Source organism: Myotis daubentonii, chromosome 1 (assembly GCF_963259705.1).
Source record: "Myotis daubentonii chromosome 1, mMyoDau2.1, whole genome shotgun sequence".
Taxonomy (NCBI): Eukaryota; Metazoa; Chordata; class Mammalia; order Chiroptera; family Vespertilionidae; genus Myotis; species Myotis daubentonii.
This window is the reverse complement of record NC_081840.1, coordinates 130798022-130823364: the sequence shown is the minus strand read 5'-3', so window position 1 is coordinate 130823364 and position 25343 is coordinate 130798022. Positions and strand designations below refer to the sequence as shown.

At 45.9% G+C, this 25343-nt stretch overlaps 1 protein-coding gene across 7 annotated transcripts in view; it reads right to left on the bottom strand.

Annotated features, from left to right (window-relative positions):
* FRMD4A (FERM domain containing 4A) overlaps positions 1-25343 on the bottom strand; it is a 335840-nt gene that overhangs the window by 33569 nt on the left and 276928 nt on the right. For all 7 annotated transcript variants that reach the window (XM_059660122.1, XM_059660132.1, XM_059660112.1 and 4 more), the window contains exons 13-14: positions 22562-22700; positions 14467-14608 (exon numbers count right to left, since the gene is read on the bottom strand). In XM_059660122.1, the coding sequence (XP_059516105.1) occupies positions 14467-14608; positions 22562-22700 (281 nt within the window). The remainder of the gene's footprint in view (positions 1-14466; positions 14609-22561; positions 22701-25343) is intronic.

The window sequence follows — 25343 nt, the reverse complement described above, 5'->3', positions numbered from 1 at the left end:
TGGCATAAAAACAGACACATAAGTCAATGAAACAGAATATGAAGCTCAGAAATAAATCCACAGCCGTATGGTCAGTTAATCCATGGCAAAGGAGGAAAGAATATACAATGGGATAAAGATAGTGTCTCCAATAAATAGTTTTGGGAAAAATGGACAGATACATGCAAAAAAAATAGACCACTTTTTTACACCATATACAAAAATAAATTCAAAATTGATTAAAAACAAATGTAAGACGTGAAACCATAAAACTCCTAGAACCAAACATAGGTAGTAGAAGTTAGATATTGTTCTTGGTAATTTTTTTTCCAATATGTCTCATTAGGCAAAGGAAAAATAAACAAGTGGGACTCCATTTAACTAAAGAGTTTTTGCACAGCAAAGGTAACCATTAATAAAACAAAAAGACAGCCTACTGAATGGAAGAAGGTTTTCATCAATGATAAGGGATTAATATTGAAAATATACATACAACTCAACACGAAGAAAACAATCAGTATCAGTGTATTTTGACTCCATTTTGGGCTTTTTTCTCCCTCACCCCATTCTAGTGTGAAATAGAGAAAATATGTAACTGTAGGAGAGTATCATCTTTATGCCTCCACAGTGGCTCATAAGTATTAACTGGAATAAACAAACAAACAAATGTTGTCAGTCACACTTGGATGCTCTAGTCAAGTTGTACCTCATGTTGGTAAAGAAATCTAGTACCTGTAAGTCGTTTCTTTATAGTGCCTACCTTCCAAACCTTTAATCATTTTGGTACCTCTTCTTTGGATTTTGTCATGCTTCAATCACAGGTTTCCAAACTCAACAGCAATCCTGAACAAAAGTGTGCCTCTTAGGAAGTCTCCATTACCTCATGGTTCTTAGACACTAAATTCACATGGTGTTATGTTCATGCAACACACAGCCAGACAGGGCTCCCCTTTTTGAATGGTTCAGTTCAAGTGCTCTCCTTCCTTAAGTCTATGACCCCATGCTATCAGTACTATCTCCAAGTTTATATCCATCCAATATCACATACTAAGTCACTTTGAATCTTCTCTGGTTCTCGTCGTCATAGTCACCAATTACATTTGAGAACACAGGAACTACTTATGAGGTATGCTCTGTTCTATCATCTGAAGAATTAATAAGAATGTAAAATAATACTGGAAGGAAGTCATACTTTGGACTGAAAAAACAGGCCTGGGGAAACTTGGGTCCAAGAAAGATGAAAGGATCTCTAGCTCACGTGAAAACTTCATTGTTTTCCCCTTTCACCCCTGCCTAGCCTCTCCATAGGAAATGATGCTGGATGCAGTCAAATATAAGAATTAATCTGTTCAAGGATGGCAAAAGTCACACAACATTAAACTCTGGGAGGTAAAGCACAATGTTTTTAGATCATTCTGTCTCTAGTTATGGGATTAGTTAAGCTTTGGTCTTGAGTTATAGGGCTCATTAGCACTACCTAAATTATTTTATTCATAATAATTAACCTAAATAGCCAACCCACATAAGACAGACTAGATGGCTCAAGAGGCCCTCTTCATGTCTGGCACCACTAAGTCTAGCTCTTTTACTCCTTTATTCTGGATATTGCTTCACAAGAAATGTGGTGCAGAGCACCAAGTTAAATCTCTGCAAACTGAGCCAGCATGGCCTGGCCATGTGGATTTCCATTTTAGCCATAAGGATACCTGAGTGGAGCATCAGACAGTTCTGAGTTTGATGAACTCTAAACCACTTACTAGATGTGTGACCTTGGGATACTGACCTGCCCTCCTTAATCTGTTGTAAAGACTAAGTGAAATAATGCATATGACACCACTGTGTGTGCCTGGAATAAATAGGTAACTCCTCAACCTTGGGTGAAGATTTAACATGAGTGAGTGCATATATATCCCTACATGTACATCACACACACACACACACACACACACACACACACACACACACACCATAGAATTAGAGAGAGAAATCATTGAGACCACCTCTTCACCATTGCTTAAGGAAATATGCATTCAGGTTCATGTCAGATTGCATCTGAAAGAGGTTCCCAGTGCCTCTGTTTCTCTAAAGGAAAATTCCCTGCTCTTGGACAAGGGCTCTGAGTTCTCCAGGTGACTTTATTTCAGAGCTTGTGGGATCTAAGCCTGTGGGACGTTACCTGCAACCAGGCAAATATGCCAATCATGAGGAGAAGTGGTCAAGTTCCTAGCGACAATGATGCCTCAGTAACAGTTCCATAGAAAGAAACCCAAGGGCATCAGAGAAGGAGCCCCAAGTGGTCTGTGATGTTGAGGAGATTCCCACGGCATCCACAACAACCCTTTAGGCATCCCCTGAATGGCACAGCTGACATCCTAAAGGGAGGCCAGCAAGTTAGCCAGAAAGCAGGAGGCAGAGAATCCTGGCTAATTCCCTGAAGAGACAGTGATTCCAGGAGACACCCAATCAGGGAAGGGCCTCAGGGGCTCTGGTCTATGGGGATCTTAACAAACTAAAGGATTGTGACCATGTCCAAAGTGATTCTAGACACAGAAATCATTTCAAATCAGCACATAGACTTGCCTAAAGGTACAGAAACTCTCTGTTACCACGGTTTATCCATTTCCATTTATTTGAACCCACATAAATAGGCAAGAACACCCCAAGGCTATAAATTTAGTCCCTCAGAAATTAAAAAGTGTAAGTCTAATCTTTGAAAGGGGCAGTGAAGGACAGGAAAGAGACCCGGATTTCCATCACAGACCTGAATGTGTAAAGCCTCGGGTTACTAACTCTAGTAGTCATGATGTTCCCTTCTAGAAATGACCAATTAACCTACCTCCAAGAGCCCTCCAAACCTGAAGAATCTATTATTTAATAAACCACTTACTCAGGCAGTTCCCTCGTGCCTCTGGCGGTGATTTTTGCAGCTTGTACAAAAGTATGCTCACATCCAGTGCCACCTTCCCTCTTTCCCTTACGATTCCCGCCTCTAGAAAAGACAGGCACCCTGCCAACTCCGGTCCTTCCCCAGTTACTGCAACAATTTGCCTCAAATTGGAAGGGAATGTCTAATGATCAACCAGCACCTAAAGAATTTATTTCGTCATCTTATCAACAGTCCAAAGCAAATACCTGTATGCTAAACAGATTAATTGGAGCTGCCTTTGGGATTATAAAAGTAGGAAGATAGAAAACTACTGGAGTCAGAAGTGGGATCTCAAAACTTATGAACTGACCAAACAGTGGCCAAGTTACTTCAAAAGGGCTGTCTACCCATAATGAATGGGTCAGGAGGCAAAGAACATCAGAGGTGATTTGAATATTTTTGGAAGATATAAGTAATACATAAATACTTTCTAGTTGTTAATAGAAGTTTAGAGCAGTACCAAGTGTATAGGAAAGAGTGACCTAAATATGGTTTGGAAAACATACCTTGATCCTGTGGCTTCCTGAGGCTGAAGTCTACAGTCTAGCAGTTTAGAGGGAACAGGTCTGGGCTTATGTCCCAGGTCCATGACTTACTAGCTGAAGGGCCTGGTAATGTTACATGAACTACATCTCAGTATCCTCTCCTGTAATATGGGAATAAAAACGGGGCTTCTTCAAAGGTTGGGAGAATTGGATGAGATAATACTTGACAGATGCTTAGAACAGAGTTCAGAACATAGGTGCTACGTGAATATTCGTAGTTATTTGTATTAAATAGTGTTCCTGGCTGCATACATTCAGAAAACTAGTGAGGAGAAAGGAAAAAAGCAAGTGGATTTTTACAGAATTCCTTACAGGAGCTTCCCACATGTTCCACTTCATTTAATCGTCACAAACACAGAGTCCCTGTTTTCATAGAAGTTACCGGGAGGTAGGAAGGCAGAGCTGGGATTCTGACTGGGCTCTGTGTGGGCTATATTGGCCCTAGAATGGAAACACCACAAGGGTAGGAACTTCCTGTTTTGGTGACTGCTGAGTCACCGTAGTAAATGGTGCAGTGTGCAGTCACACCTGCATGTCCAGCCCCGACCCCTCCCACGTGTTGCTCGGATGGACATGCAGAGAGAAGGAAGGAGGAGGTGGAACCAGGGAGGCTCTTCAGACATGCCAATGAAACATGTCTCTGGAGCACCTTCGTGTGCAGGTGGGTGGGAGACCGATAACTAGACCGGATCCCAGCCTTGAGAGCCCTGTCCTGACATGAAAAGCTGCCCACGTGGGGGAGGCAGGAGAGAAGCCCCGGGAAGGCGAGAGGCAACAGCTGCCACACAGGGAAGGAACCCCCAGGCTGGTACCAATTAGACAACCTGGGAGCTGGCGGTCACCCTAGTCTGGTCTGCACAGGTGAGGTGCTCCCTGTGTTTCACCAGCAGGAAAACTAAGCATCAGATCAGTTCTCTAGTGAGCCCTTCCACCCCAGTTATGGCGCAGTAACTACCAATCTGAATGATACTAGGCTGAAAATATAATCTTGTGTGTGTTTTTGGTTACTTTATTATGTTTCAATCAAAATCCAAAGGATTTTATAGAAATAGGCCACCAATAATCTGGCCGGGGAAGAGGAGAAAAAGATCTGATCTCAAAGAAGATAAGTTCTATCAAACAGGGCCAGGGGAGTCTGGGTGTGCTCAAGGTCAGAAGTTATTTTCAGTGGGTATCTGGGAATCATTTGAGTGAGCGCCCGGTGCTGTGGAGGTTTTATTGGTGAAAATATGGTGAAACCTGTTGTGCTACCTCTGGCAGTTTCCGGAGAAACTGCCCCATCCAGCTGGGGAACTCCAGACTTCCCCCAGTGGGCAGCCAGCTCCCTGGGCAGGACGTGTGTGTGTATGTATGTGTGTGTGGTATGTGTATGGGGGGAGGGTGCACACACACACACACACACACACACACAATCTCCTCTCCTCCAGGATATCCTTGTTCAGCTGTGAGGGAGAATCCGCTCCAATCTTTCAAAAGCCCCTGACTACTCAGCGCAGGATATGAGCATGCATCCTACGAAGAGCATGTTCTCAGGAGCGTGGCACTCTGGTCACACAGCTGGAATACTGATGACCTGCCCACTGATCTCAGAAGAAAGAAGGGGTGCTTTTTTCTCTGAGAGGAGGGGAAATTGAAACAAACCACGCCCCAAAGAGGAAAGAAGTCAGCTGTCCTGAAAGTAAGTGAAGGAAATGACAATCTGTATAGGCCTTCAGGGAAAATAATAAAATAAAGAAGGCACATTCCCGGCAGATCTGTAAAAGTCATAAGGACAAATTTTGGCAGACACCCAGGAGTGAATGTGCAGGAAGGGTCTGAATTCTCCTATATGACGAAGAGATATTTATTTGCCATACACATCGTCAATTATGAATCCCACACTTAAAAGATGTCCTGGAAGACAGTATGAAACAATGGCACACCGCAGATTTCAAGGTACACACGTAGTCTCTGGAGATGGGTTCAGAGAATAAATGTGATTTTTAGCATGAAAACTGCATGCTTGGCACACTTGTCATCAGGGTCAGAAATTGTAAAAATAAAACAGTTCCTTTGAAACAGTAGAAATGGAAGATCTTTGAAAGGTAAGCACCTTTGATGGTAGCTAGAGTGTCTGGGATGGCTTTCTCACGTGGCCAGATGCCAGGGCTCCAGGCACCTTCACCACAGGGTGAAGAGCACAACTATAATATGAGAGAGGGGAGGGAGAGAAGGGGGGGAGGAGAGGCGGGGTGGGGGGGATGGAGGGAGAAAAAGAGAGAGAGAAGAAATTGAATAATTGATCATAAAAATTAGCAGCAGCATCTGGTAAAATACCTAGTTGAAACTACTATTTATGAGTAACTCATATGGTTTCCATTTCTTAAACTGTGAAATGAGGGGCTTATCTTTCTGGCTCCGAGACTGTTATTCTATTGCAATACTGAGAGAGCTGGCCTACACGGGAACAAAGCAACGCCTGTGAGAGCTGATGTGGTATTTCTTTTTCAGTGTTTAAAATTTCATCATTGGAAAATCATTCATTTAGGTTACAAATTGCCATTCTGTTCGGTTCTCTTTAGTAGGCAAATACTCCTTTACTAGGAATACCTGAAGACATAAATACATCAGTCTAAATTACTTTAGTGGGTTTTATTTCCCCAATATGAGAGTAGAAAGAACAAACATTTTATCATCTCAATTTTGACTCAGGCCTGTCCTGCTCTAACAAGTCCAGAAACATCCATCCCACAGAAGGAGATGTCACAGCCCTCACTGGTGGCACGGTCCAGCGTGAACACGCCCTTGGCTGTGGCTGCAGATCTGTGCCCATCTGCAGAGCCCGGAGGTCAGGACCAAAATGAAAGCCCTTGGCATCCTGCTGTCATTAGACCTACGGGGACAGGCAGCTGCTACATAACAGAGAACGTGGAGATGCTGGACAGAGATGCAGGAGGGGGTGAGTGAGAACAAAAAAGAAAGGATGAAGACAAAGAGAACAACAACACACCAAAAGCCACATGACTGATACCAGCATAAGGCAGTGTGTTTTGAGCTGAACAAAGCCACGGCCATAAAGCTGGCAGGCGCCGATCAGACCACTTGTCTGTATGGAGAGATGAGATAGCTGGCATCCTCATTGTTACATTAGTTATTAATAAACTTCCTCACAATGGGAGGAAGTGCTAGCATTCAGAGAATGAGAATGTGTGAGGCGGTGAGTAATGCATGTGGACTGACCCCAGGTGAAGCGATGCCCCTGGCCTAGCACAACACGGCTTTTCCAGAACGGAAAATATCAGAGCTGAGGGGTAACAGCAGACCGCAGGTTGTGTGTTTGTTTTTTAAAACCCGCATCATCACCACATTCTTTACAATCCTGCTGATCACAGTGAAGGTAACTCAACTGCCATCGCATTCCTGTTTATAGTTACAACATGTGTGATTTGGGGAGGGAATGGGTGACTTATGCCTCTACATTTCTTTTAAAAAAAGGCTACCTCAGTCTTCTGTTCCATTTATTTAAGAAAGGACGCACAGGCATATTTTGTGTTTGGGTGGTTATTGCAATGAGGCACATCGGCCTGCAGAACACTGGGTATTTCCTAAGCGAGTTGGTGGCTGAGAACAACAGCTCATCGCCCTTGGCGGCTGCACTCCCACTGAAATCAGAACTGTTCTGTGTCGGCAGGTCCCCGGAACGGTGCTGAGAACTATCCCACACGCTCTCTCCCACTTTCAGAGGAGCTATGAACAACAAACCAGTTGTCATTTTCTCTGTTTTGTTATTCCATTTTTCTTTCCTCTGTGATCCTTTATAGGATTTCAAGAAATGGGGGTTGGGAAGAGAGGAAAACACCCATCCAAGTTCCCACAAAAAAAGGATTTCAGATACATGAACTCTGAAAACTCCATAACCAAGTGATGTGAATTCAGAGCTGTCCTCTCAAACTCTATTTGAACCTCCACAAACTGGTGACCTGAAACACCAATGAGCAAAGCAATGCTCCCTCAGGGCAGAGAGAATCCAGTGGTCCCTGCTCCCCCTGCAGTGGTCAGTCAGCAGGCTTACTGAGCACCCACCTCACCGGGCCTGTGAGGCCAAGCCAGGCCGGGCTTGTGGAGAGCAGGAGTAGGACTCTGACAGCCTGGCTTGGAGGAGCTGCCTCAACATCCCCTCTTCCAGGGGTCGCTGGGAAACCAGGCCATCTCTCAGCAGATGTGACCCGAGGACAGGATTCTCACACCCTTTGGAAGCCTGGCTACCTGAGTCCCTTCACACATGGATTCACGACGTGGGTTCCATCAACTTCCTCAGCTCAGAATCCCATCCAGACCTGGACCAGGAGGTGAGGACCTCATCCCTTTCATTCTGACACACGCCTTGCAGCTCAGACTCAGAAGGCTCTCTATGGGTCTCTACTAGGATATGGGATTCCAGGTCTCACACGGGGAGACCTATGTATCACCACCAAAGAAGTAAGGTGTTCTGGCCCCAAGCCTTAATACATCGCTTCAGTGCGGATCTTTTCTATTTGAAATCCTAGCTGCTGGCTCATGGCATGAGTAACTGTGAACCTTTGACTTCTTTAATAGACACCAATGAGGTCTCATCATTTCTTTAGCATCTTAGACCTCAGATGCCATGTACTGGACTTCAATAATTTTAGAGGTAATCATATGCCCTTCTTTCAAAAGAAAAATCACCTTCAAAGTCATGAATAGCTTGGAAATATTATATCTGCATTTATCTGAACACTTTTCCTATGAAGACAGATGGCCAACAGGTACATGAAAAGATACTCAAAATTAGTATGCAAACTCTGTGAGGAGAGGAGCTATACTTTTTTTGAATGCTGTGTATAGTTCCTACCAAATTTTGGGAGCTAGAAAATATGCTTATACCAGAGAGATAATACAGTGTTACGTGGCTCAGTTACACCACAATTTGGGTGCAAAGATGGAAGGATGAATGAAAGATAACAAGAATGGACATGATTTGCAGTAGGAGCCTGATCTGACAAGATTAACCTTTAAAGGTCTAATACCAGCATGACAAAAGTGACACAGTACAACTTGAGGAAAAATGTTGGCAGCAAGTATATGAGAGTTCTTGGCAGGTATATGAGAGTTCTTAGCAGGCCCAAGATAACATATATTCTGGGAACATAGACGGTTCCTAAAATGGAGCCATGCAGGATTCTTACTAGTACTCTTCACAATTTAATTTCTGGCTGGCCTGGCCAGGTAGCTCAGTTGGTTATAGCATCGTCCCGATACACCAAGGTTGTGGGTTTGATTCCCAGTCAGGGCACATATAACAATCAACCAATGAATGCATAGATAAATGGAACAACAAATTAATTTATCTCGCTCTCTTTCTCCCTCTCTCAAATCAATGAAAAAATTTTAATTTCAATAATCATGTATGATTGACATCAGTCTTGGTGACCATGTTTTTGAATTTGACACTGAAAACAAAGGCAACAAAAGTAAAAATAGACAAGTGGGACTGCGTAAAATAAAAAGCTTCTGCACAGCAAAGGAAACCATCAACAAAAAGAAAAGGCAACCTACTGAATGGGAGAAATTAATTGCAAACCACATATCTGATAATGTAAAAAATCTACACCTGAGCCTAGCAGGTAACCTAGCACAGATTAACCTTTATTTAGAGCAGTGATGGCAAACCTTTTGAGCTCGGTGTGTCAGCATTTTGTAAAACCCTAACTTAACTCTGGTGCCGTGTCACATATAGAAATTTTTTGATATCTGCAACCAGAGTAAAACAAAGACTTATATTTTTGATATTTATTTTATATATTTAAATACCATTTAACAAAGAAAAATCAACCAAAAAAATGAGTTCGCATGTCACCTCTGACACGCGTGTCATAGGTTCGCCATCGCTCGTTTAGAGCTTACAACTTTGCCACTATTAACCTGTAACCCCACTTACCTGACTCTAAAATTTATAAAGTGAGTGTAATGCTATCTTGTAACTTGCTGGAACTTTCACAGAAAGACCAAGACTTAGATGTTTATCCATACCTTCACAATCCCTAACTTTGGTAATTGCTAGAACTGTTTTTCAAGAACAAGGCCAGGGTATTTTACAGAACCAGGGGGTGAACAAGCTGAAACCACCACCCGAGACCCACTGGAGCAGCTGAAGGGGCTCCAGGGACTCCCCGGGAACTGTTCTCATTATTCCCGTGTTACGGTACTAAAGTCTCCCCCAAGGAAGGACATCTGCCACCATATTTGAATATATGATGTATGTATAACTATGTTTCCTGACTGAGTGTGTGCTGAAACATCCCCACCTATACATGCAGAAAAACAACCATTAAAAATGGACAGAGAATCTGAACACTTTTCTAAGAAGACAGATGGCCAACAGGTACATGAAAACATACTCAGCATCATTAGTCAGTGAGAAAATGCAAATTAAAACCACAATGAGCTATCATTCACACCTGTTAGGATGGCTATTACCAAAAAGACAAGAAACAACAAGTGTTGTCAAGGATGTGGAGAAACGGGAACACGGATGCACTGCTGATGCGGGAAACAGATAAACTGGTGCAGCCACTGGAAACAGCATGGAGGTTCCTCAAGGAATTAAAAATGGAACTTCCATATGACCCAGCAATTCCATTTCTGGGTATTTATCTGAAGAAAACTAAACCATCAACTTCACCCCACGTCCACAGAAGCATTATTCACAATAGCCAAGATATGAAAACAAGCTAAATGTCCAGCACTGAACAAATAGATAAAGCAAGAAAATGTGGTGTAAACACACACACACACACACACACACACACACAATGGAATATTATGCTAAGTGAACTAAAACAGAGAAAGAGAACAGATTGGTAGTTGCCAGAGAGGGTTGGTAAAAGGGATGAGGAAGTCAAAAGGTACAAATTTCCAGTTATAATATCAGTAAGTCATAAGAATATAATGCAAACAATTTTTAAAAATTGTGTATTGAGCACCTACTAGATGTCAGAAAGTGGGCTAGAAGTAAAAAATATCTTAAAATGCTTTTAAGGACCATCTTTTTTTTTTTTTTCCAACACATGAGGCAGTAGATTAGAAGGAAAGAAGTCAACTGATCAAAGAGGATATCTATATATATAAAACCCTAATATGCAAATAGACCAAACGGCGGAACAACCAAACAACTGAAAAACCAGTCACTATGATGTGCGCTGACCACCAAGGGGCATGCATGGAACATGGTGGGCAGCAGCAGAGTGCAGAACATGGCGGGCATCATCTGTAGTAGGATGGTGGAGCAGGTGAGTGGGGATGCCAGACCAAGGCAGGACGCCGGTCACTGTCATTGGGGCAAGCCTCTGGTCGTTACTGAAAATTCCTTGTTCCCATGCATCGTGGTCCCGCCGGGCGCTTGCACCCATTGCTGGCGCCAGGCACCAGCCCCATTCACACCCGAAGCCAGCACCGGAGCTGCCTCTTGCAACCACTGCCAGTGCCTGGTGCCAGCCCCGATCACCCCTGAGGGCTTCTCCACCTCCCCCTGCTCCTGAGGAGTGATCTGGGCAGCAGGTGCGAGCGGGGCCGGCACTGTCAGTACGTGGGAGCAGCAGCCACGAGCGGGGCTGCCAGCAGACAGGGGATCTAGGGCCATGGCGGGAAGGGCCAGGTGGGGGCACAGAGGATGGGCCAAGATCCGCCCTTGCTCTCCCCCCCCCACCCACTGCCGCAGCCCACAGTTCCTTTCAAGGTGCATGAATTCATGCTCTGGGCCCCTAGTAGGTTATATGTATCATATTTTCTGAACAAAAGATAGAACATAGGGTCTGGCAAGTGTAATAAAAAGTGTTTAAAACCAGGGCTGTGCTAGAGGAGCAATGCCCTCTCAGTCTGCGGGAGCACATGACTAAAGGCATTTTCAACAAGCAGTTAAGCAAGAGGACATGAAAGGACAAAAAGAACAGGGTGGGAGCCTCGCCTAGATTTGTGCATTGTGGGGCTTGGGAAGCAGGTGCCTTCCAAAAGGAATTTCTAAGGACTTGCCTCAAGGGAAGGCGTTTCCTCCTGGGACAAGAAAAGACAGAGAAGCAGCAATCAGCAGGCCCAGAAGGAGGGGTGACCAGATTTCCAGGTTCTAGAAATTCCCTTTGTTGAGTTGAGGGATGGAAGTTTCCTGTTTTATGGTCTCTCCCTCCATTGCCCTATTGTCTTTCCTAAATCAAGAGAAGAGGACCTCCCCTGGGAGCCTCAGCCTCACATTCAAGGACCATTCTTCAGGCTCTAACCGCAGGGTGAGGCAGAGTTGGAAGCGCTCCCTGGCCTGCCATGGGGCAAGGCTTACACCTCTCAGCCTACTCCTCTGCCCAGGTTCCTCCTGCTTAGCTGTGCAGCAGACGAGTCAGTGCCCTCAAAAGAAGCCTCTGAAAGTGGGGAGCACAAGGTGCCCTAGCTGACTTCATCGACTTACAACAACAGCTTAGCTTGGGGCCTCCATCCCAAGTTATCAAACACATGAAAATCACTTCAGCATCTTGGAGTAAAGATGCTTCTATTAGGGGTGGGGGTGGACTCAGCAGGGAGGTTTTCTTTTGCTTTACCTTCTAGATTGATGGTTAATGTCAAGGTGATGGCAGTAACAGAGAGAAACTGCTTTCCCCCTTAAAGTTGCCTGGATCTCACTTCTGATGGTTGAGTGAGGTCAGCTCCATGTCAGGAACTGCTCATACCCTCACCTGTAAATGCGGTGAGGCACTGCCTTGGTATCACTGGAGGCTGCCAGAGAAAAGGCACCTGAGCAGATGGACTAGGGCACAGGTTTAAAAGTGGGGATACCTGGTCCCAAGATTCTGAGCACAGCCACCTCAGGCTTTTTTCTCTCCTTCAGCAAGAAGAGTAGCTCTCCAAGTGTGGTCTGGTCCCCAGACTAGCAGCATCAGCATCACTTGAGGCCTTGTTAGAACTCATTAGAAATGCAAGTTCTCAGGCTCACCCTAGTCCAGTGATGGTGAACCTTTTGAACTCGGCGTGTCAGCATTTTGAAAAACCCTAACTTAACTCTGGTGCTGTGTCACATATAGAAATTTTTTGATATTTGCAACCATAGTAAAACAAAGACTTATATTTTTGATATTTATTTTATATATTTAAATGCCATTTAACAAAGAAAAATCAACCAAAAAAATGAGTTCACGTGTCACTTCTGACACGCGTGTCATAGGTTCGCCATCACTGCCCTAGTCCAAGGGAATCAAACATTCTGGAGCTGGAGCCCAGTTATTGTGCTTGAACACGCCCTCCAAGTAGTTGGGAAGCACAGGGAGGCTGAGAAGCCCTGAGCTGGATGATCCATTGTCCTCCTGGGAATAACCATGCCATGTTCACAAAGGACCTAGATTCCCGAATGGATATGCAACCACAGCGGAAATGCACCCCCTCGCTGAGAATGAAAATTGAGTGCGGCTCATCTGTGGCTGGATAATAAGGAGATTGGGTGGGTCAGTTCAGGCTTGGAATCTGAGACTCTGGGTCTTAGCAGGGGTCGGGAGAGTCTAGAAGACAAACACAGGGGTGGGCTCTGACCTGCCCTTGGCCATTCCGCAGGGGACTAGGAGTGGCTGCAATTCCAGGCAGGGGCTTAGGTTTTGAATGACCTTATCTTTGATAAAAGAAGACCACATTTTCTAAGTCTTTACTGTAAACCTCTAGGCCTCAGAAATAATGATTTGGCCTATTGTGTTGATAAAAAAAATATATTAGAAATCCTGAAGCAGGGAGGGGTTTATGGTGAACCCTACAGTGATCTGGCAGAGGCAGATCCAGGTTTTGTGAGCCTGGACTTCTGTTATTTTGGTGACTCTATTTAGGAAAAAGAATGTGAAATGTATTATGTCGCAGATTTGATGAAAACACATGGCCATGTGACCACATGCTGGGGTCCTCCCAGGGCCTTAGAAACCAAGGCCTGTCCAATGCGGGGCCTCTGTAACGCTGCCTCCCAGTCCGGGAAGGGCAATCCTCCTCCTCCCTGTCCTGGCTCTCACTGGACCCCACCTGCCCAGAAGCTAACTAGGTCACTTTCAGCTCTTCCTCCTCCTGTCTCTTTTCCTTTTTTTGTGTCATTCTGTTGTTGTGTGCAGCCATTAGAAAACAGTTATAGAAAGTGAAACTGAGGTCAGTCAAAGACTTCTTGCTGTATTTTCATGGCTCAGAAGTAAGGACACACTGTCCCTAAGAACAATCAGACAGACCGTGTGGCCTGGGGAGTGACCTGCATCAGTAACACTTTTCACTAATATTTCCAAACAATTACTGCCTCCCTCTCCCTCCCTGCCCTCCTCAAACCCGTTCTTTTTCCTGCCTCGCCCTTTAGTGAACGGTGTCCTTCTCCCGAAGTCAGCTGGATCTGAACCCTCAGAGCTTTTCTGGCCCTCCCACCATCTAATGACAAGAGGCTTGTCCAGGGCCCGCAGAAACAGATGGAGGAAGCGGATCCTTTGACTCTCAGTTTCAAAAGGCGCTTAATCGCTCTCCCGTACTGTACTTAGTGACAGCAAGTCCCTCCTTTCCAAATGAGCAAGACTATTTTGGACTTTTTAAAGTTTCAAGATGTTCATCTAGGAACACAATGTACCGTCACTTAGCACCACGGCCCTACCTGCAGCCCTGCCTGAGTATAATTCTCCTCTAATGAAGCACAGTGAACCCCACCGCTGTCCCCGGAGCTGCCACTCCTGACACTCAGCCATCGCTGTCGCAGTCAGAGGACTCTGGAGGGCGCTCGAAGGCACTTAGATAACCAACCACCCTTCCCACACTGACTGGCCCTGCCGCTCCTCTCCCCCCACCCTTTGATGCTTCTGGCACTTTTCTCAGATTCCCATTTGGCATGAAACCTGGGTCTCCAAACTAGAGCCAAGCTGTCTCCCCAGCTGCTGCTGGTTCCCTGCCCTGGAGCCTCCAGGGCCGAAGCCAGGCTTCAGCAGGAACTTCCTCCACGTTCTCAGGGGGCTCCCAACCCTAGGCCGTGCCTACCTGATGACAGGAGGCTCCCACTGCTGCCGCTGATGATCTTCCCTTTGCTCCCCATGTTGGCCAGCTTGGAGGTCTTCAGTGTGCCCGTCTCGGTCAGGTCTATAGCGATCTCACTCAGACTTCGTGCGGCATGGATTTTAGACTAGAATGAGAAAGGCAACCAGGTCATAAAGGGGCACCTGTTCACGCTGAGACAACAGTCATCACGCGTTTGCTTGCAGACCTGAAAATCAGCAAACGGACTCATCTCCCCACCTGCAGCATTTGTTTGTGTCCCCTGGCCCCTCACCAATCACCGAAGCTCTCTGCAGGATCAGGTGAGGCTCAGGAGCTGACATGAGTGGTGAATTTTCTAAACTTATTATTCTGTAGGCTGTACTGGACTGTCCTTGAGAGTAGGGACTTTGCAGGCAAACAGACCTTCCTCCCATTCCCTCCCCTCTTCTCTGCCTGGACCATTGCTCTCAATAAATAGTAGTGATTATAACTATTTTGTGTTCAAAGAAGGAAGGAAAATAATTTTAGCTTTATGAGTGACATAAGAGCTTTCTGAAATAAAATCATGGAATTTTAATAAATTCTTAAGTGATTTAAACCTCTTAAATTGCTAGCCATGTGACCATGGAAAGGTTGAAAGACTGGGAAGTGACAGCATTCTGTCCCTCTATACCGGTGGTTGGCAAACTGTGGCCCCTTGAGTGTGGCTCTTCCACAAAATACCACGTGCGGGTGCGCACATACAGTGCGTTTGAAACTTCGTGGCCACACTCAAGGGGCCAAAGAGCCGCATGTAGTTCGCGAGCCGCAGTTTGCGGACCACTGCTCTATACCACCAAGTGTGTGCAGGTGTAAAAGCCTCTAGAACAGCTGCTCATCTGGACACTCCAGTCCCACCAATAAGCGCCTGGCACGGTGCTTTGCTTCTATTTTGACACCTAAATGTATGCGGAAAGTCTTCAGGCTCTGGTTAACCCTCCACTCCACTTGTTCCATGTATTAGCTGGCCCCCTTGGCTAATAGCCACAGCAGATGAGAATAATCAAAGGGGTTCTGCAGTCACAATCACATTCCTAAAAGTCACCATTTAGAGTCCAGTCATCTGCTGTAGTTACCACCTTTGGTGATGCCATGGGTTAGCATTTCCTGTACATGTATTTGACGACGGTTGTTTGCTTTTTCTCTATTTGTCAGGAAATCTACTTTAATATATATATATATATATATATATATATATATATATATATATATATATATTTTATTGATTTTTTACAGAGAGGAAGGGAGAGGGATAGAGTTAGAAACATCGATGAAAGAGAAACATTGACCAGCTGCCTCCTGCACACCCCCCACTGAGGATGTGCCCTCAACCAAAGTACATGCCCTTGACTGGAATCGAACCCGGGACCCTTAAGTCTGCAGGCCGACACTCTACCCACTGAGCCAAAATGGTCAGGGCAAGAAATCTACTTTTGTGATAGTGCTTAGGCAATGGGCTTTACCTATACTATGGACTTTATGAGATCAGCTATAAATGCTCATCTTTCATGTTAGCATGCACATGGATGGAACTAGGGGAGATTCACACCTGGCACATGTGAAACCACGTCTTTCCCGCACAGAGGAGCCGGCAGGAAGTAGCTAAGGAAGCCACAGAGGGGAAGGTACACCCAGGCCAACTCCCACAGTGGCATGCTGTGCCCAGGTGCCCCCAGCTGTCTAGCAAAGACATCGGGACCTCTGTGGCCTTGTCCTTCCCATGGCTCCATGTTAATGCCAACATTGATGAAACACAGTGACTTCTGACCGCTGAGAGCTTTCCCCATGTTAACAAAAGTCTGAGCAACAGAGGAAATGACGAGACTTTTTGTTCACCGGCCAGGAAGTGTCTTCCTCGTTCTCTCAATCCACATCTCCTTGACCTCAACTTTTGTCCCTGCCTTCAGGACCAGCTCACCTTTCAGCTCAGGGCTCCTTGTTCATCATCAGGTAATCCTGCTGCCAGGCCCTCGCAGCATTCCCACTGGCAGCAGAAGCAGGAAGGGCCTTTCATCTCAGTTGCCTCAGCTTATCAACAGCACCCATTTGGTTGACTTTTCCCTTCCACAGCACAGAAAGCACAATCTATGACTTCCTTTCTTTCAGCACTACTTTTACTAGTGCCCACGCTTTAATAAGAAGGAGCCCACGCCCACAATGATGTAATAATAACTCATGAAGACACAGACCAGTTTAGCATGGTGGTGAAGGGCCCAGGCTTGGAAAGATCTGAGTTGGGATTCTGACTCTTCCTAGTCAATCACTGTTTGACCTTCATCTTCAACCTTTGAGCCTCAGATTGCTGCTTTTAAAGTGGAGATCTTAAAACTCACATCGCAGAGTAGTGATGAGGACTAAATTAGAGAATACACATAAAGGCCAATGGAAATGGAATAGTAACAGGCTCTAAGTCAGGGCCTGGCAGTGATTTGCTAAATGAGGTTTGATTAATGACTCATCCTGGTATTGTGGGGATCTCACTAATCACATGGAAGACCTTTGCCCACCTCATCTCCACTCCTGCCACACATCAACTTCAGGCAGAAAACAAAATATGGAAAACTGACCAAAGAGACCCTTCCTAAGGGAGACTAAATTCTTAGAAGTTGTAGGAACTGCCCGCGTCTCTCTAGAATGTAAATATAATGGCTGAATGAACCAGTGGAGAGAGATTGCTAAGAGGAAGTGAGTACTGATGGGGAGACTGTCTGCTTGCAAAATCAAGCCTTTGGGCCAACCCAAAAGAAACTCCACACTTCTAAGCATTTTGCTATTAGGGTCTTGCCACACAGAGTGTTATGACTGATACTAGAGGCCCGGTGTACAAAAATTTGTGCACTCGGGGGGAGGGGGGACCCTCAGCCCAGCCTGTGCCCTCTCGCAGTCTGGGACCCCTCGGGAGATAACGACCTGCTGGCTTAGGCCTGCTCCCAGGTGGCAGAGGGCAGGCCTAAGCCCTAGGTGCAGCCCCTGGTCGGGCTCAGAGCAGGGCCGATTGGGGAGTTGGGGCGCCACCCCCTGTCATGCACAGAGCAGGGCGGATTGGGAGGTTGCGATGCCACCCTCAGTCACACTCAGGGTAGGGCCGATTGGGTGGTTGGGGCACCGCCCACTGTCACACTCAAGGCAGGGTTGATGGGGAGGTTGCAGCGCCACCCCCTGTCACGCACAGAGCAGGGCCAATGAGGGGGTTGGGGCGCTGCCCCGTCACACACAGAGCAGGGCTGATCAGGGGGTTGGGGAGCTCCCCCCTGTCACTCACAGAGCAGGGCCCATCAGGGGGTTGGGGAGCTCCCCCCTGTCACTCACAGAGTAGGGCCGATAGGGGAGTTGGGGCACTGCCCCGTCACACACAGAGCAGGGCCGATCAGGGGATTGGGGCTCCGCCACTGTCACACTCAGGGCAGGGCCGATGGGGAGGTTATGGCTCTACCCCATCACACACAGAGCAGGGCCCGTGGGGGGGGGATTGGGGCGCTGCCCTCTATCACCCACAGAGCAGGGCCGATCAGGGGGTTGGGGCGCCTTCCCCTGTCAGGAACAGAGCAGGGCCGATAGGGAGGTTGTGACCCCCGCCCCCTGTCACACACAGAGCCGCAGGGCGATCAGGGGGTTTGGGCGCTGCCCCCTGTCACACTGATCCAGGTGCCAGGAGGCCTCGCGGCTCTGCTGATCCCGGTGCTGGGAGACATATTACCCTTTTACTATATAGGATAGAGGCCTGGTGCATGGGTGGGGCTGGCTGGTTTGCCCTGAAGGGTGTCCTGGATCAGGGTGGGGGGCCCCACTGGGGTGCCTGGCCAACCTGGATGAGGGGATGATGGCTGTTTGCAGCTGGTCACACACCCTTCAGGGTGGGGGTCCCCAGTGGGGTGCCTGGCCAGTCTGGGTGAGGGGCTGAGGGCTGTTTTCAGGCTGGGACTGAAGCTCCCAACTGCTCCTTTTTTCTTTTTTCTTTTTTTTTTATTCTGGGCCAGCTTTAGCCTGGCTCCAGCTCTGAGGTCTCAGCTACTGAAAGCAGGTATCTGGTTTGTTTGGGTTCTATAATCGAAACTCTGTATCAACTCCAGCTCTGAGATCCCAGCTTGCTGAAAGCTGGTTTCTGGGGTTTTGTTTAGCTTCTATATTTGTTACAATGTTTCAAACTGCAGGCTCAGAGGCTGGCAAGGCAGGCGGGGAACGTTGCAGTCCTCCGTCACTGAAGCAAGCAAGCCTCATGTTCAGTTTAAGCTGCCTGGCTGCCGGCCGCCATCTTGGCTGGCAGTTAATTTGCATATCACCCTGATTAGCCAATGGGAAGGGTAACGGCCATACGCCAATTACCATGTTTCTCTTTTATTAGATAGGATTCTGTCAGCAAGGTTTAATTGTCCCCCTCCGTGCTTTCACTCTGCCTTTGCTCTAGATAGAATGAAGACTAGCAGACTGCCTCAGGAGAAGAGAAAAAATAGGATAGATGTTTGGATTGAAAGCCAAGGCAAGAAGTCTTCACTCTGAGTTCAGAGGAAAGGGTCTAATACCTACTCTAAATAATTTGAACTTTCAAATGTTTTCCTCTTAAGTCTACAAGACACTCCCTGGCTCTGGGCTACAGAGGTTGCAGGGATGCAGCTGACGACATTTCTGATCTTTCGGGTCAGCACATATGAGTTACCAATTGTAATTGGTGCCTGAACAGCCTCTCATTCTGAATAAGCCACAGGAAACCAAGCAATAAAGCTTACCCTTCACTCTGTCTTTGGTGGTGGTGGTGGTGGTGGTGTGTATATAAGACAGAGAGAGGGGGAGGGAGGGAGAGAGAAATTGATTGGTGTCCTTAAATGATTTACACAATGACCCTGAAAGGAGAAAATAACTGAGTACCAGGGGAAGAACATGAGACTTCTTGGCTACCCACCCCTGCTGACTCAACCCACTAGACCGCACTTGTATCTGGGTTTGATAGGCATCACTTGGGAGGCCTAGCTTTTCTACAGCACTTCAAAGAAAGGAATGGTTGGCATGGCCCGATACAGTAGAGTGTGTAGCAATGGATGGTCTGCCAGCCAATACTGGCTGCTCAGAACTCTCTGGAAGCTCTTCATCCCAAGCCTGTCAGCCTTCACTCATCCAGACGCCATTCTGCCCACCAAGAGGAATCACATCTCAGCTACATGAAGAACAACATTCCAGAAACAAAGGGTGTTGCAATGTAACTCCTACAGGGAGTTTTATCATCTCTAATTTAATTTGGGGAACTTACAGAGAATTTAAACTTTCCATAAGTGTTGGTCAGGCAATAGTGTGTTGGATTAATAACGATAATAATAAAAGATAGCATATCTCCTAAAGCAATTTCACAAACATCGTGTCTTCGGACCAATCAATTTCAATTAGGAATTTCCTTTCCTGTTCTCTAATTGGGGAAAACAAAGCCATGCTGAAAGACTTGCCCAGGGTAACAGAACTGGAAAACAGAGTCCTTGGACTTCCATGTGGGGGAACTTGTTCCTAATTGATCCCTGCAGGATACTGGTTCCTATGAGAAGTGCAAGGGCTCTGAAGGATCTGTGTGCATTTAAAGCCTACCGAGAAAGTTCTGCTCTGGGAGTGTATGCATTTCCTTCAGTCAGGGGTTGCTGAGAAGGAGAGCTGAAATTTTCCTAGTGCTGTGCATTTGGTTTGGCTTCTGAAAAAAACCTCTTGTTAACATGTTCTTTGATCATTACTTTTTGAAGTTTACTTATTGCATCAGTGGGTTGACCAGTAAGCCTGATGAATGAGGCTTCTCTACCTGCTCAAAGATCACCTTTCAGAATGTGGCTCTAGAGCCCTAGGAACAGCTTCCTGAGTTACTCAAGAGACTATCTGAACAAAACAAAACAAACAAACAAAAAAACAAAAAACAGCAGGGGATCAGGAGAAGAGTTCAAACAGCTAATATATGATCCTTAGGATGAAATACTCTTTCACTTTCCCCTGTTCAAAATTGTGGTATCAGTGTTGGGGGTCTGCCTGCAGGAGGAACTAGCAGGGGGGTTTAGGAGGATTGCCAGACTCTCTATCCCTCACCCCTCAATTGCTGAACAACACAGAGGATGGAATCAGTGTTCTAAGGTTTTGATCTCCAGCTCCTACCAGTGGAGGACAAAATGATGACACCCACCCACTGACTCAAGCTAAAGCATGAGTCAAACACTTGGGTCTTGTATTTTTTTAATATACTTTTTATTGTTGATAGTATTACAGATATCTCCCCTTCCTCCCCTCTTTACCCCCTCCCCCAGCCCCTACCCACCCCCCAGGTCTTCACTACCCTATTGCCCATGTCCATTGGCTATGCATATAAGTTCTCCAGTTTATCTCTTCTTGTTCTAACCCCACATCAGTCTGTTCCATGCCTCCATGCTTTGGGTCTTATTTTGTTGGTCAATTCATTCTGTTCATTAGATTCCACAAATAAGTGAGATCATGTTATATTTGTCTTCTTCAGATTGGATTATTTCACTTAGCATAATAGTCTCCAGGTCCCTCCATGCTGTCCCAAAGGGTAAGAGATCCCTCTTTTTTACAGCTGCATAGTATTCCATTGTGTAAATGTCCCACAACATTTTTATCCATTCATATACTGAAGACCCTGTATCTTTTAATCTAATGGGTCCTCAAATTCCTATGCCAATGCCCGTCACCACTAGAAGAGCTGTGGAATACTCTCATAATTCCTAATAAGAAAATTGCTTAACCCTATGCCCATTCACCACAGAAAGTGAACAAAAGAGGGGTCAGGAAGAAGACTGAGTAGAGGAGAAAAGCTGTTACAAAGGAGACAATGACTGGGAAAGGCATTGGGAAAGGCATTGATCTGAAACCAAATTACACTTTAAATGATTACTTTCTTTCTCCCTGTCCTGTTTTCTTACTATCCTCCTCTTACCTCCCACTCTAGCCCAGCTCTCTCCCTCCATGCATCTCCCCAAGCCAGGGAAAGAGCAACTCCATCCAGGTGGAAAATAAGGAAAAGAGGAACCAAAAGATCCAAAAGGACACCGATCCAATGACTCTTATGCCCAGTAAGCCTAGGATCCTGCCACCTCCTCCCCTGCCAAGAACTCAAACAATGGGACAAAACCTCCCACGGGTGGTGGTACTGATTAGGCCAGAGGCCAAAGTTGGCATTGCTTATAGCTCTGTATTCCACCCCATAGCCCTAACCCAAGGCAGCAGGATCCTGAGAAAAGTGCAGAGCTCACATTCAAATGGCTCTTCACCTGAGGGATAATGAATGGGAGTGGTTTGCCAAGGGTGTGTGTGGGGGGGGGGGAGGGGAGGGACGCAAGGGGAGCAAGGCAGACACAGCTGGAAGAGGGGGCAGAGTGTTGATATAAGCTGTGTGTGAACCAAGGAGAAGTCACTCTCCCACCCACAGAATATGCACCCGTGCCCCTGGAGCAGGCGGAATCTCCCACTAAGGATGACTGTTTACCAAGGCCTGAGGCTCCAGGTCTCCTTGAGGGAAACAGGGCTGCTGCTTTTTTTTTTTTTTTTTTTTTTCATGTTTCCAGCTTTGCATTTTAAAAAACTGGAGTTGGCAGTTGAATAAGCCTGGAGGGTTTTCATAGCAATTATCCACAACAGTTACGTGGTGTCTATTAATTGAGAATGGTTACTTTATTTTCCCCCTTGAAAAGAAAACAATATGCCACTGTTTAAACACCAAAAGGGGCTTCACTGCTAGCTCCCAGAAGAGGTTCTTGAGGTTCACAGCACGGTCAGATTCCTCAGAAGGGCCCTACCTGACTATATTCAATGGCTTGAGTAGCGCCAACTGTGGTTGGGCCAGAGCCCCTTGATCAAGTTGCAAGGAATGTGCCATCTTGAGGAGCTCATCTCACTCCTCCTATAGTCTTAAAAGGCAGGTCTGTATCTGTGCACATCTCAGGGCAAAGGACACAGTGCCACCCTCAACCATCCAATCCTCAATCCCTCAGCAATGAGACCCAGACAAGGGCTCTCATTTGCCCTCAGCTTGGTGACAGTCTGTCACAGCAGAGTCCCTCCCAGGCCCCGGACAAGGACTTACCTTACTCTGCTTCCTGTCCAGGTAGAACTGGTGCTGGCTAATAGCCATAGCCCAAATGGACTTGATTAATGCTGGGCACGCGTACCACGTGTGCACTGCAATGCCACTGTGCCCAAACGTCCTCCTTGTCACAGAAGCTCTGGGAAAGCAAGAATCAGAAGGGGCAACATGTTTATGATGATGAACTCCACTGATGGGTCAAAACTGTTATTGAGAACCCACTGGGTCCTAAATGTCCTGTGTAAAGGTGACAGATGAGCATGCCCATGTGCATGCTTTGGGAAACCGGTACCAAAGGCCTTATTTTTATTTTATTTTATGAATAAAGAGTGTATCTAATGTATACAACAAGATGATCTGATACACATCCCACAGGGAAATGATTACTACAGCCGAGCTAATGAACATACCATATCCTCACATAGTTACTATTTTCTATGTGATGAGAACACCTAAAATCTACCCTTGGAAAATTTCCAAGATTATACAATACAGTATTAGTAACCATAGTCACCATGCTGTCCATTACATCCCTAGACTTATTCATCCTACATAATTGCAACTTAGTACCCTTTGACCAAATCTCATTTCCCCATCTCCCCATCTCTCCTGGTAACCACAGTTCATCTTTCTGCCTCTATGAACTTCATGTCTTTAGATTCTACTTATAAGTGAGAACATGTAGTTCTTCTGTGTCTATTGATTTCACTTAGCATAATGTCCTTCAGGTTCACCCATATTATTACAAACAGCAATACCGTCTCCTTTTTTAAGGCTGAATAATATTCCATCGTGTAAAAATACCACAATTCCTTTATCCATTCATCTGTCAACAGACACTTAAGTTGTTTCCATATCTTGGCTTTTGTGAATAATGCTAATCTTTTGATTTACTGGCTCCTTTGGGTTCAGAATGGGGCCAAGTCTCTGCCTTATCTGAGATAAGACGGGTCTCCTTTCTGGTCTTCAGCTCCTGGTGTTGAACCAAGGCAAACTTCAGAGACAGGAAAAGCCTCTGACAATGTCCTGTCCTTTATTAAGCAGGCAATGCTGCCTATGGTGAAGGATGATCAAATTCTGGTCTGATCACCACAGGCCACAGCCTGTGGGAGGTCCTAAGGGGATCAGGGCTTATATTACTTTAATTCAATGGTCCTTGAAAGAGCTTGTCATTAATTTCAAATACATTCATAGGGAAGACAGGGCCTTAGAAAATCAGGAGAGGAAAGGTAGAAAGAAATGAGCCCAGCCAACCCCTTCAATATCCTGCCTCCACATGTACATGTATGGGGAAGACAAAGAGTATATATATATGCATGGAAATCAGACTTTAAAAATGAAAGTGGAAATACAGGTCCCAACATAACTCACCATATCAGCAGCATTGGGAGGGAGGCGGGGAGGGAGGTATATGACCATGCTCCTCAGTGAAGTGTATTTTATGGTAGATTATTACAAAAGTGTTTTCATGCAAATGTGTGTGTGTGTGTGTGTGTGTGTGTGTGTGTGTGTGTGTAGGGCAAGGTGATGGGACAGTGGGTGGGGTCTGTGGTTTCTGATGTGTATATGTCTGAAGAAAATGTGTATTCTCAAGATTAAGATATCTAATTTGGAGGAAACTTGGGGTAGTCAGGACCTATGAATAATTTTTTTTCTCATAGCACATTTTCCCTTGAAGAAAATTTAGAGCTGCTCCCGTCACCTTCCCTTGGGGGCTACAGCTTTAACAGTAGGTCTTCTTCAGACCCATTTCTAAGGAGAAATTCAGATCTGGGGGTTAGTTGGTGATGCCGATTCCAGGAAGGGTGTTTTTCTCTTTGGTTAAAAAGGGAGAGTTAAGAGAAAATGCCAGTGCATGAAAGCCAGTTGAAGATCAATTTATCTATAAACTTAAAAAGGAACTGTGGTCTATAAATGTATAAATTTAAAAATAAATTATAAATTTAAAAAAAACCCGTCATCTGAACACCTATTTTGGCTTCCTTAGCAATGGCCGCTCCTGGGAGTAAATACTTTTTTTTCTTTCCTAGAAAAACTGTGTTAGAAAGGAAAAGTAAGTTGCTATATATTTTAGTGAAAGCAATGAGAGTTGTACCAGGCTGATCTCTTTCAGATACGGTGAGAGAGGAAGAGTTAAGAGGCCTTCTGGTCTGGGGGGGTCAAGCTAGCCACGGAGCATCTGAATCAGACCCTCTGAGAGTTTTTCTCCTGCTTCATTATTAATTTATCTCTTCCCTGCATCTTTCCCTCCAGGCTCTTCCCACCCCACCCACTTTTCTGTCCTGCCTAAACCTTAGAAAGGGACTGTTTTCCGGGCAGAGAACAGCAGATACAATGGTGGGGGAGTCAGGACAGCGGTGCAGGAAAATAAACCCCACAGCACTTCTGTGACCCCACCCGTGCCCATCACCTCCATAATAAGCCTGTGCTCTGAGGGAATCCCTTGTTCCCCACATGCCCCATGGATGACATCTTCGTATCTTCACAACAAGATTCTCTCCTGCACTTCCATCCTATTGCTTTGGTTCTGACTCACTTCCTGGTTTGGGGTGGGGGGAGGGGGGGCTGGTCATCCCTATGGATGTCCGGTCAGATTTGTTCTTGCTGCTCTAAACAAACAAGGTCCCAGTAGCAGGATGATCCATTGAATTTAAGGAGCACCATGAGGCCCTGAAGAGCCCTTCCTGGCCTCTCCTGCCTCCCCTGCCCCTCCCTGCTGCCTTGGGGCTGAGAGAGGCTATTTTCCTCCTAGGGACAAGACCTTGCTCTGTGCACAGGCTGC